Here is a 13,620-nt window from a genome sequence, read left to right on the forward strand (position 1 = left end):
AGAGCTAAGCCATCACGAGGAAAGACAAAAATACTAACAAGTAACTTTTTCCAGGTGTTACAGACTCCATGGTTTGGCATGTTTTCAGTCAACAGACGAAAACAAGACAAGATCAAAATAATAAGACTCGAAAGCACAAAATGAAATGCATTCTATCCTGACTGCTCAAGCAATGAATTCATCCTGGTGGAATGCCTTTTATTCATCTACGTTATTATTATTAATGGGTCTGACCTAATGTCTTCTTATGTCTTACATTTCTTTCTTCTACCCACCATCAATTTCTATTATTTACACTCTCGTGCCTTTTCTTAAGAATCTGTCAGGTTCAATTACTCTTTCGTAGCTTCAGCTTTGTTGTGCAACGTGGCGGAGAGAGAAATACACAGACGTAGATTTGTTGATGTGATGTGAATTTAATTGGAAGCCCGTGAGAGACATACAGAAGGACATACAGAGGGAAAGGTACGGACGGGCTGAAGCTAGATTCTTTTTGGCAGTCCTGGCAGGCCAGATAACATCTTTAATATTTGATAACAAGTTCCCACTATCTATTACACCTTCACCAATGACAGCAGAAATATATGAGCGAGCATGGCAGACGGGGGAGATTTCAACTCGAATATTTCAAACTCAAGGTGATTCCTCCCTGTTTCCATTCTCCGATCTCTCCCCATCTCTCTCTATTCAATTTTCCTTCGTTCCGTCCCCTTTCTCTCTATTGATGCTCAGGCACGGCAGACAGGAGGAAATATGGTATCTCGTGTCACATAAACGCAGGGGCCCATCATATCATGAGAGACAGGCCGCTGTCTCATTTTACATGTATAGACATCTGTCCATTGTTACGGTGTACGAAGCTCCTAAAAGCCCAAAACTGTTTCAAATGCACAGCAGAGGATCTTTATTAGTCTGACAGACATCATTACTTTTGACTAATTATAGCTATTTATTCCCTGATAAGTAGACATTCTCAGCTGACATAGTTCAATGCTATTAAAACAATTAACTGAGCATTCAGAATATATTTTTCTTTTGCTTATAACAGCACCATAAATGGTCAAGCAAAAACAAAAACAAAACTTGTTTTTACCTTTATAATATTGACATCAAATTGTAAATATATGCATTTTATACCAAATAAATTATAATATTATTAATAATAATAATAATAATTAGTAGTAGTAGTACAATTTCTATAGGGCATTATTATTATTAAGAAGAAGAAAATAATAAAAATAGAAATAGTACTAGTAGTAGCGAAAAACACTGATTATTATAGAGTACAGTTTGTGGACATCTATAGTTCAATCATATCGAAAAATTACATATACTATATTTTTTTTTACTTAAATTTAATTTCTGCATCATGACTGATTCCTTAATGCCAATCCATGAAATGAACTGGAATTTAATTTGGACTCTTGAATGGCCGCAATAGTGTTTACTTTGATAAAAGAGTGTAATTATGACAAATTCAATTTAGGCAATAAGCAGCCACAAATGTGGACAATGCATTGTCAAAATAATCAACCTGTGGGCTTGTTTATCAGAAATCTATTACAAGCTAAATCCATTTATTGCGGTTATGAGGAAACAAACATTATTTTGTATGAAATCCTTAATTATGAGGCAAAACAAGAGTTGAACAAACAGGCTATTAGCTCCTTCCAAATAGAGATTTAGCCGGGGTGGCCTTGTTACATGAACGAAGGATTTTATTTCATGAAAATAATCAGTTTAAGGATTTCAGCTAAGGGAATACAATGTATGGTTTAGCACTCACTTCCTCCTGTGAAAGCAAAGTCTTCATGTTCTCAAGAGAAGTGGACCTCTTCAACAACAGCAATCACTCATAGATGAGCCAGACAGGATATTGATACAAACACTGGATGATATTTGAACATCATCGCTAAAAGCCATGCTGTCCTTGGAGAACTCTTCTTGGAAGCTTTCCAGTGATTTTTTTTTCTAGCGAATACACAAATGTACAAAGTCACTATGCGGCCCTTAACACTGATATTTCTGTCTTTATTCATTCTGTATTTATGACTACAATCAATGTTTCTGTTTCCTCTGTTTTGTTCCATTTGTTCTCATCCTTGTTGTGATGAGTTATCAGGCAATTGTTAGCAAGTTTGGCTGAAAGGGTCTCAGCAGATGTTGCTAGCATAAGTCTTATTAGAGGACTCACTTCAGGTCTCATTCCAGGAAAATAACAACAAAAAAATAGGATGAAACAGATATGGGCACACAGCACCATTTACCCTCTTTATGCTTTCAGACTTGGAAAATGCACAGCTTGAGATGATAAGTACAGTTTCACACTCTTTCAGTTTAAAGGAATAGTTCATCGCACACACACACACACACACAATTGATCATTTACTCACCCTTATTTTCAAACATTTTCAAACCTGTGTTCTTTTTTTTTTTCTGGAACATGAGTAGAACCTTTTGAATCTTGCCCTACAGCAACAGTTCATAGTGACCTAGAGATGTCATGCTTCAAAAAGGACAAAAAAAACTTAAAAGCATCATAAAAATAGTCCAAATGACTAATGCACTAAATTTCAACCGAACACGACACACCATTATTAGCTGCAAACATTGGCCTAAGAGGAAAGAATATAAGTACATTTTGATTGGTTTCTCACACAAGCCTATTGCGTGGCTTTTGAAGACTTAAAATATAGTCATGGACTACATTCATGAAGCTTTTTTTGTCACTTCTAGAGCTTGACAGTCACTGCAGACAGATTTGGAAAGACATGAGGATTTGCATTTTTAGATTCCTGTGTCTTTTTGCTTACCCAAACTATCCCTGAAAAATGACACGAGCTGGATTTGAGAAGCAGCAAAATGAATGAAAGGAGGTATATGAGGGTGCAAAGCAAAAACTGCAGGCAAAGCTAAACAGTCAGCGGGACGTCTGAAGGAGACTCAGAGATAAAGACAAAAAAAAGAGAAACACAAAGCAGCTAAGCACATAAATAGGCAGAATTTAATTATGAGCAACTGCTAAGGGGTCGAAGTGTTGTTGCCATTGGAGATCATCCGAATGGCCTCAAAATATAATAAATGTTAGCATCAAGCTTTAAATGATCTATCGTGTTGGCTCGGTTTTAGCAAACCGGCCTTGACGTGGCACCCTCTGGGACTGTGGCACAGCTCTAGTTTCACCATTGATCAGGACAGTCTGCCATCTTCCAGGCCCAAAGTGTGATTTAGTATGCTGACTACCGCTGTGAGAAAACTACGCTGAAAAAGAGCAAGCTCATCATCTCATCAGATGCACAAACTATTATGGCAGTCGTTCAGCCACTGGTTCCCAAATACAGAAGAAAGATGTCTACAGCTTTCTGCATACACACTATTTCGCTGTTAATAATGAAAGACTGAACGTCTATACTGTTATTAGGGTATCAGTGTTTTACAGTGTACCATTATCGATACACAAGAAGGCCTTATAACACCTGGAGAAAGCTATCCGTTAGCATTCCAATCCTCTTATTTCAAATTGACACATAAAGGAGGCTAAAAATATTCAAATTAAACATTTTGCTTGTTTTTCAGCCAGCTCACAAGCTAATCAGTGAGCTTACTGTCTTTGATTTTTACCAAAAAACTGAAACCAAATTTCAATTGGCTGAAAACCACAACTGAAAATAAAGTTTTGGAAACTTAATTTGGTTAATTGGGTAAGTCAGTATGCTGTTCAGAGCGCATAACTATAAACTGCAAAAAAAATAAAAAAATACAATATATTTCATAATAATACACAGCAACTGTTAAATCAGTGAAGATGCTTTTTGAACCGGATGGTTACAGCATCCTACCAACACGAGCTAACAAGCTCACGCTAACCAGCAGAATTTCTTGGTTTTTCAGAGAAACAACATCTTTTCTTCATGTGCACTCAGCGAAATTCAAAGCGACGCAGAATTGACCATGCAGGCGCACAAAAACACAACAAATTCACCCTATTGTCATGTGCCCTCCACCTGCACATCTTGTTGACAGTCGGGAAGGCTATTATTTACACATGAAGGCCACATCTTTTCTCCAGCATGTGAAAGTTAATTAGGTTGGAGAGATCGACAATTCTCGATAAAGTGAACACTACTCAACTTAATTGCTTTCTGACAGCTGCGCAGAGTTTGCAGAAAGGAGAAATTGAATTTATGGATGAAGCCCCCTGCGTCTGCCCATTCACGCCTCTATAGCAGCGTGTAACCCAATGGCGGACCGACCACTGACACCAATCGATCGGCTTGGGGGGTGTGAATGGGCTGTCATTTCGTAAGCAGTGATTTGGTAGACTGTGTCTCACACGTAATGCTACAGTAGGGAAATTAGGTTACTAGTTGAGTAAGACGTGTCAACGCTATTGACATGGTCTATACTGTGGGTTTGTCTAAGCCCTACAGCGCTAACCTACATTCATGCTAAGATCAATGCTAATTAAACAACACAAGGGGCATGACTAATAAGACAGTAGTTTCCATCACTGCTTGTGTAATGCCTTGTGGTGAGGAAATCAGTGCATGTCAGTGCATGCTGCTGTTGGCAGAGCTCTGATTTACTGTACTATCTTTATGTCACAGCAACTTTGTGGGAAGGTAGTCGAAAACAAGTTTACCAAGCCTGCCACTGAGATTACAACAGCTGTCAGTCACATTGCTAATTTGTGGTATACTCTACTCTTTCAAGGAAAACATGATGAATTAATTCACTTAGAGTCTGACATTTAAGCATTTCCGAAGCATTTACCAGAAAATTCGATCACCTTAAACTACCAGATGGTAGATTGTTTATTACTGGTTCAAGATTGTTTGCTAATTTGAACCAGTTAATGACTGGCTTGAACCAACTAATGACAATCTTGGACTAGCTAATGATCAATTTAGACTAATGACCAGTTTGTACCAACTAATAAGCATCTTAGGGTGCTTTCACACTAGCACTTTTGGTGCGCACCCGGGTTTGATTGATGTCAGAGTTCGATTCGTTTGGATGATGTGAACGCTGTCTTCTGACCTCGGGTGCGTAGCAGCGAACCGAGCCCGAGTCTGCTTAAAAAGGGTGGTCTGGGGTACGCTTCAAGTGAACTCTGGTACGGTTCGCTGCTCATGTGAATGCAATCGTACCAAATCACAGAGGTGAACCGCTATTAATGCCATATTATTTGATAAAAATATGTGTCTGTGTGTTTCACTCACTTTCCTGAACCAGCGTGACTGATGCGCTGCAAGCAGAAAACTGTATGTCTCATTTCTGTTCGCTTTCAGCATTCTTTAGAGCATTTGCAGTACATTCATGAGACAGACATGTGCTTTATGCACTGAAGCTTTGTAATCAAAACAAACGGTTCAAAAACGTAAATATATAAAAGAGCAGAGAGCAATCTTATGCATTTTGCTGCCTTCTCCTGCACCATCATTACTAAGCAACGGGGTAAACAGCTGCTGGCTTGATGACGCAAACGAACCGCGGTTCGGACCCAAATAAAATAATATGAATGCAGCCCAGCGGGGGCAGGGGAGCAATCGAACTCGGGTTCGGACCAGGCAATCGAACCAAGTGTAAAAGCACCCTTAGACCAACTGATGAGTAGGGGTGTAAGAAAATATCGATACTTATGAGTATTGCGATATTTAGTAGAAACTGTATCGATTCTAAAAAACGGAATATCGATATAAAAAAAAAAAAAAAAAAAAAAAAATCATACACTGTTCATGGCAGTTGTTTCGTTTTGAGTTCATATCCCGACCACTAGACAGCAGTCTTCATCTCTGAACTTAAACAGTTACAGGAAAAACTAGCACACCACTAATGTTAGCGTTAATAAAGTTTGCTGCCAGTAATGGAGAATGAAAGGATTGTTCCAGTTCCCTTTTCGGTGTACAAAGCTAAAGTGTGGTGTCATTTGCCGCTTGCCGCATTGTTGCTTGAAGAGCCTTCGCACGGACGCAACGGGCGGTAGGCTCGCCGAGCGGCTGCAATTTTCTCTCGTGTTGGGAGCGTTTTGTGCAGTTGGGGCAGTGCTCGCGTTGCAGTCTCGGAACACGGAACATAAATGACCAACTTGGACCTAGCTAATGGACAGTTTAGACTAGCTAACAGCCATTTTAGAACAACTAATAAATAACTTAGACTATACTGAACCTAATTAATGACCATCCTGGACCAGTTAAGACTTAGACTAGTTAAGGTTTGGTTTAGATCAGCTGGAAACTAACTAAATTTTTAAGCAGTATTTTCCAGTAGAGCTACCACAGTACTTTGATCTATACCATGGTATTGACATGTTACTCTCCAAAAGTACTTACCATCATATAGTATCCAAAAACACTGTTTAACCCTTCTATTGGTAAATTAAACATTTGAACACATATGTAAATATAATGAATGTGACATCAATCGATGTCAAAAATCAAGAATAAATCAATAATGTCCTGTAGTGTGTAATCACCCAGAAAAGATGGTCACTAATTAAAAATGTTGCTCACCTGGTACTCATTTGGCCAGAAAGTACTGACTGCCAATTCCACCTGGTGCCACTGTCGTCCACGCGAGCCAGAGATGTTCCAAACGGGAATGCCAAGCGGCCCACCATTGACCCGCACATAAACCCGCAGCGCCCCCGGGCTGTGGCCATCTCTGCTGTACAGGAAGTAGCTGAACTGCACGCAGTGCGTGTCGTTTTCACTTAGCGTCTGTAGCAGAAGCTGAGCCCTCTGCCCCGCTGCATGCTGGGAGGAGTTGACCATCATGTAGGAGCCTTGAGGAGGAAGACAACACAGCAAGAGGGAAGAATCAGCCAAAGGTCAGTGCCATCATATACAAGCATACACACTCAAATATCAAATAATTAAAGCAAATAGTTTTAAATTTCAAACAGTCCTCACACAAGGCATAGAATATTGTACAAGGGTTGTATGACGCATTTTTACTTTGAAGGTGCTTGTTTGTCCTTTGTGGAAGTTAAAAGCCATTGTATGTTCTCGGTGTATGGGAAACAATGCTGTTCAAAATGCTTCTTTTGTGTTAAGTCTGAAAAAAAGAAAGTCATACAGGTTTGGAGTGACCTGAGGGTAAGTAAATGATGAGAGCACTTTCATTGCTGTCACTCTGACTGTGTTCGGTCATTAAATATAGTATAAAACCGAGAACTGAAAGAAAGAACATGAAATATTCTCGGAAAAAGAAAACATTTCATATCTTTGTGTGGCTACAAACATTTGTGGAGAGCTTTAGTGCATATTAGAGCGTGTCTGCTTAAAGAAACAGGCACATACACACTACGCTCAGAGAGAATAATAGAGACTGAGGGGGAAATAAATATCCAGCTTCTCTGCGGAGCATATCTGCTGTATTACAGCCTCCTCAGAAACTTCTGTGTAGTTTTCCCGTTCCTACTTTTCAAAAGCCCTTGTTTGTCTATTTGTCTCTTTCCGCAGAGTATCTCTCCCTTCAGTGAGTTCACAAAGGATAACAATTTTGGCATTACTCTCTCAATACCGAGCACAGAGAGAGAGAGACAACACAGCGCTGAATACTAAAATGTCTTTCATGCTCTTTTTAGCCTCGAGGCTCTCGGTCTCTGCGGAGTGTGACAATTGCAAAATTTCTCTGTACAAAGACACAAATTTGTGAGGTGTTGGTATAGCAACAGGCACAAATACTCAAAACGGGCATATTCATGGCTGATTCTTCAATTAGGGGAACCTTTCCAAAGACAGCTGTCTTCAACATTGATAATGATAACAATAATAATAAAAAAGTGTTTCTTTGAGCATAAAACCATCATATTATGAATTCTGAAGGATATGTGACACTGAAAACTGGAGTAATGGCTGTTGATAATTCAGCTTTGCCATCACACGAATAAATTTCATTTTCAAATATATTAAAAATAGGTATTTTACAAGAATAAATGACAAATTATATGAAAATTGAAAATACAAAACAGTTATTTTAAATTGTTATGTTTCACAAAATTACAGTTTTTACTGTATTTTTGATCCAATAATTGGAACCTTGGTGAGCATCAGAAACTTCTCTCAAAATCTTATTCACCAAATTTTAAACAGTAGTGTATATATATATTACATGTCATGATCAAAGTCAATTATCAGATTATGTAATAATAAATAAGTTCAAGGAAGTTTCATTTCTCAAGATTTTATATGGTCAAACATGCCCTTAATTGAACAATCTCTCACCACCGCACAAGAGAACATTTGGCTTGCTTGTTATTAATCAGCATGACGTGCCGTTTACGCACAGAGGACGGTGGGACGCTGGGGTTAGGGGCTCCATCTGCAAGGTGAGGCTGAGTGAATAATTACAGATGAATTAATTTATATACATCCACAAGAGAAAGAACCTTTAACCATGGTTTTTCTGTCCTCCCTAATCAGGACATGCCAACCTAAACACCCTTCAAGTGTTCGTCTGCTTACTGAACAAAATCCCGCCCTGTACCCCTGCATCTAGAAGACAACCATCACTCTATCCCAAGGTCTTTGTGTTGATTCGCTCAAAAGATACGAGACAGGGCCAGACTGTCCTTGTTGCCTTGGTATCAAAGGAGTTTTTATATGGTCTGACAGAGCTCACAGAGAAGGGGGAACAAAACTACTTCTTAAGATGAACGTTAACAGCTATGAATTAAAGTACCAAGCAAAATAAGAGACCTTACAGTCAAGTTGAAATTTAATGACATCTGACATGCAGAAATCAGCTAGTCAGTGGAAAAAACTGTCATTGTGAAGAGCTGTATGGCTCTTGACTCTCACCTCATGACTCTTTCTGTATAATAACAGCTTATACTGGACACAATGACTGAGTGTTTGACTATGTAAGCACCACTAAAAATGAATGCCATAGTATTAAATAAAATATAAAATCAGATGGCATTTACTTCAAATGATGTAAGAATATATTTCAAGTAAAATTTGCCACAAAAAAAGAAGTTTGTTTAATCTAAATTCATGTGCACACAAGAAACTTGGAAAAGGATCATAACTAATAGCTAATGGCTCTATGGAACCAGGCCCTCTCCAAAGTACCCTATTCTTAGGACAGCCCGTGATTTATGTATCTCCGGGTGTACATGTGTGTGAAAAGCCCTGCTCTCTCAAGGCATTCTGGTTAATTAGATTTCCTCAAGGCTTCGTCATATTGCACTCCAGAGACATCTGAAGAGAACAACACAAGGAAGAAACGAAAGATGGAAAAGAAGGGTAGACGGCTAAATCTACAGATAAAGAGTGTTTTAGAGCTATATTAAACACTGTACCTCAATCCACAGAGGGGCTGTTGAGGGTCACTATAAGCAAGGAATCGTGAAGTTCATGAGGCACTGTTGATTTTTCTCAAGCCCATGAAGGTAAAGCTGTTGACTTTGATGAAATGGCTAATTAAAGCCCTCCACACTGATGTTGCTAAATTGCTGCCAGATTAATAAACTAGATGGACAGATATATGAAAAATAGATATTAAGGATGTACAATATACGATTGGCAATAATTAGGCTAGCTAATAAATAATCTGCCAAGCCAACGCTGGAAGCAAACACTATGAGAGCTTTTTGTCTAATTTGAGCAGTAAATATATTATCTTTACTGTATATGACTGGTTTAAAAAAAAAAAAATCTTTCTACTGTAAATGTAAGTGCTTTGTCTGCTGGTATCACATCTGTAATTGGTCAAATAAACAGATAGCCCCTCCTCAAACTCATCAAGTCAATGTTGCTTGTCATCAGGATAAAATTAACAGAGTAAAATGCCACAAATGATTACATATCCATGCTCTGAAGAGTATGGTTCTTTGCAGGGATTTGCTGACAATATAATGCTGTTTTCCTTAATGTGCCAATCACACAGAATGTGTTTTTGCATTTAAAACCATAAGACGTAAGGTTTGGAGATGCATTAATTTTACAAACTGAACTTGAGCGCCGTGTCTGTAAATCGCTGCAATTCACAGTTAAATGGAAAAGCATATGGAACGACCCATAAGACGTTTGGGGACTGCACTAAATTCTAACACACCCTTCTTTCTGATAAAGGTTAAAACAGATAATGCTGTATACAACAGTTCAATGAACAAGTATATATTGAGTAACATACATTTTAACGTTTCACAGTTGAAAGTTTTCCAAATAAATCCACAACAACACTGCTGTGCGTCTACAGTACGTGGTAGTTTTGTTCTCGACTGAATCTGAATTTTTACAAAAAATTGATTCAATGACTCACTCACAAGGATAGTCGCTCGTTTTGTTTCTGAATGAATCAGTAGGTGCTTCTCAAATGGAAGGACACGTCATTGCAAGGCTGCATATCTAGGCTGCCAAATCATGAAGTTTTGTCGAAGGATGATTTTGTTTTTGTATCGTGTATCCTTCGCATCTTTCAATTGCCCACAATCCTTTGCACAGATTTCCAATTCCGAAAAAGAATCAACACCGAGCTTGACAAAAAATATATATATTTGTGGTAATGCGTTGTTTTCTTTTTTTCCGTGTAAATGAATCACATAAAGCTGAACTGTGTGAAATGTAAACCACTGTGAGACCATAGACAGTTGTCATTACCTTTACTCCACTAATAGAAAGTCAGTTAGTATCAAAATAAAGTATTCTTCCACTTATAATTTTAATAGCATATTTGTACCATGACCGCAGAGGTGGAAACATTTATGACGTAGTCATATGTCTCATTTTAGCGTTTAATGCACTCACTAGGATACAGGAGTCTTTAGGTTGAATGATTCAATGATTCCCTCATGGGTTCAGTCATTTGCTGCCACCTACTGGCGTAACGATACCACTAATTCACACACTGACAGCCTGTCTATCAATCTGCATCTATACAGGTGCAGCCCTAACAGAAATGTACATGATTCAGAACCAGACAGATAGATATGTATTCAAATGTATTCACCGTCTGTTATTACAGTGCATCCAGCACATCCAAAAAAGCTTAGAATAAATAGTGGAAAACACATGGTGACATTTGAGAGCCCACTCCAGAACTCTATCAAGGAGACGCTGATTGAATTCACAGTGGAGAGTCTGTGCTTCATCACATAGTGAATCTGAGCCCAAACAACAGAGCGGACCATATATCTCAGCCAGATGCCCAAGAACCCATCTGAGTACGCTGGCACCCTGTCCCTCTCTTTCTTACAGGTGGGAGTGGGGTACAACACACAATATATTGGTGCTGACATTTTGCTTCTCGCTATCTTCTTCCCCTGCCTCAGATCAGAATCCAATCTCTCAGAGCCAGCCTGAAACCTCAGAAAGCCAGGGCAGCTGCTACAATTTCTCCCAGAGGACTAGAATGTTGATTGTACACTATTTAATTTCCCTTAAACCGTGAGCATTAAGGGAATATTTCAGGATAATAACAAGCTTTATCAACAGCATCTGTAGCACACAGAAAATCACTTTGGCTTGTCCCTCAGTTTGTAAAAATAACAAAAAATGTGTTTACAAAAGGGGACTCTTATCGTTATCGTGATTATATCGTATTGTGAGGTCCCCTGCGATTCCCACCCCTACAAACTAGATCTGTTTATCTGTTTACTGTCAAATGCAGGTACTAAAATAAAGATGTCAACCTCAGCTGAAAACATGAGAAAAACTAATTCAAGCTGAGGTAATTTGATTTATAAAATGATCTCTGAGAGAAATGTTCAGTGTAGCTGTAATTAAGTAAACCAATTCTGTCTTATCGCTCCAAAAGAAAATGTTTCTGGTGATTGTTCAAAGGTTAATTGTGTTACAAAACTACTCTCAAGAGCAGTCAATAAAATGCTCTTGTAAAGACGCTTCCACAGTTCACAGCAATTTGTGGCATTCATAAAACATTCCAGTGTTTCAAGTAAGTCTAGGGAATCGTAAGCAGTAATGGATCAAGCTCCTCATTTTATTAGAGATAGACAACATACATCATTCTGTGCATTAGAGATTATACATATTCAATGATATCCTTGAAAATGACCCAAAGTTTTATTACCTAGCGTGACTCTAGGTTAGCAATTCTTCTGTGTAAAACAGAGTCATCCTAATCACTGTCAGTCAGCATCAAGTCCGAGAGAGCCTCGTCCTCTTTCTCTGTTATGAATGATGAACTTCTAACCTTCAACGTCTATTTTTCTCCCTCAACCTTTTTCTTTTTTTTAAATGGATTGCGTGAATTGCATTAGCATTGGAATGCTAACAGATACTATGTCAGACATAACAAACAACATACAAGGGAAATTCAGTGTCTAAAACAAACCAGGGCTGAAAAAGCACTAAGTACGTACTGTACCAAAACAAGAGGTTTTTTTAGCCTTGTGTACTTTCTGAGAATTTTAAACACAAACTCGTCCAAGAAGAGCAAAGAACCCTCTGCTGAACAATTCAATAAGGTCAGACGTCCCCTTTGCCTTTTTGATATTTACACAGAGTCCTCACCGGTTAACCTTTGACTATTCACCTCATCGTAAAGCCACCGTTACACACCGGCACAGACATACTGTTCACATAAACCAGAAATATCAAACATAAGGTGACCTTTGGTGAATTATGCCTCCAAGGCTGGTGAAATCTGATAAAGTCCCATCTATTCGCTGCTAACCCTCCCAAGGGCGCGGGAACATACATAACGAGATTTGGAGTGATTGAGCCCATCGTCATTCAAACGGTGTGCCGCAGGAAAACAGCCACTCGCCACTAACCGAGATGGTATCGCCGAGAAAACAGGAGGAGAAAAGGGAGAGAGTGAGTCAAGAAAAGACCAAGGACAGCGCTGAGGTGGACGAAAGAAAGGCTGAAAGATGCAATCATAAAAAGTTACCGTGGACTCGAAAGTTGCAGCCTGAAACAGTCAGAGGAATGAGCAGGGCAAATAAAGGAGAAATGAAAAACAATAAGATAAGAAACAGAAAAGAAGAGATGCAAAGTCTGAGAAGGAGGGACAGACTTGGGGTAAAGGCACCTGCTACTTTGCATGAGTAAGGTAGATATGCAAATAGTCAGTTAAAAGAATTCAAACCATCAAAATTTTGTCTCAAAAATATTATATGAGATGCTTTGGCTATTCATTTTATATAAGCTTTGCACATTTTGCAACCCATCTGACCTCCAACCCAAAGTTTGGGTGCATGTCTGTGTACATTTTAAAGCCTAATTTGTGCCTAATTTGACTTTCTGAAAATAAATATTCCATAAACAAAACAGAACAAAATAAAATAAGGGATCGAATCTGTGTAGACTTTCTGGAAATAAAAATTCCATAAACACGAAGAAGTAACAATAAAATGTAATCAAATAACAAAAGGACTCATTTTAAAAAGGGATCAATTTTGTGTAAATTTTCTGGAAATAAACATTCCAAAAACAAAAAAAAGTAACAATAAAATGTAACAATGAATGTAACATAATGAAATGTAAAAATAAATCAAATCAAATATGTGTTCCCCTTCCAGCAATAATGTGGATAACATAGTTAAATTGTTGAGTTTACATGCAGTCAACACAATACTTTGTAAAAACATGAAAACATAAAGAAAACATGTAAAGATACAAAAGCTAAATGGTACCTTCTTCTGGTCTT

General features: G+C 38.3%; 1 protein-coding gene across 1 annotated transcript in view; it reads right to left on the reverse strand.

The window, feature by feature from the left end:
* Positions 1–13,620, reverse strand: part of LOC306887934 (receptor-type tyrosine-protein phosphatase U-like) — a 198,852-nt gene that overhangs the window by 88,082 nt on the left and 97,150 nt on the right. Inside the window, exon 3 of the mRNA XM_079445985.1 lies at positions 6,513–6,784. Within this exon, the coding sequence (XP_079302111.1) occupies positions 6,513–6,784 (272 nt within the window). The remainder of the gene's footprint in view (positions 1–6,512; positions 6,785–13,620) is intronic.

Source organism: Barbus barbus (genome assembly GCF_936440315.1).
Source record: "Barbus barbus genome assembly, chromosome: 21".
Lineage (NCBI taxonomy): Eukaryota > Metazoa > Chordata > Actinopteri > Cypriniformes > Cyprinidae > Barbus > Barbus barbus.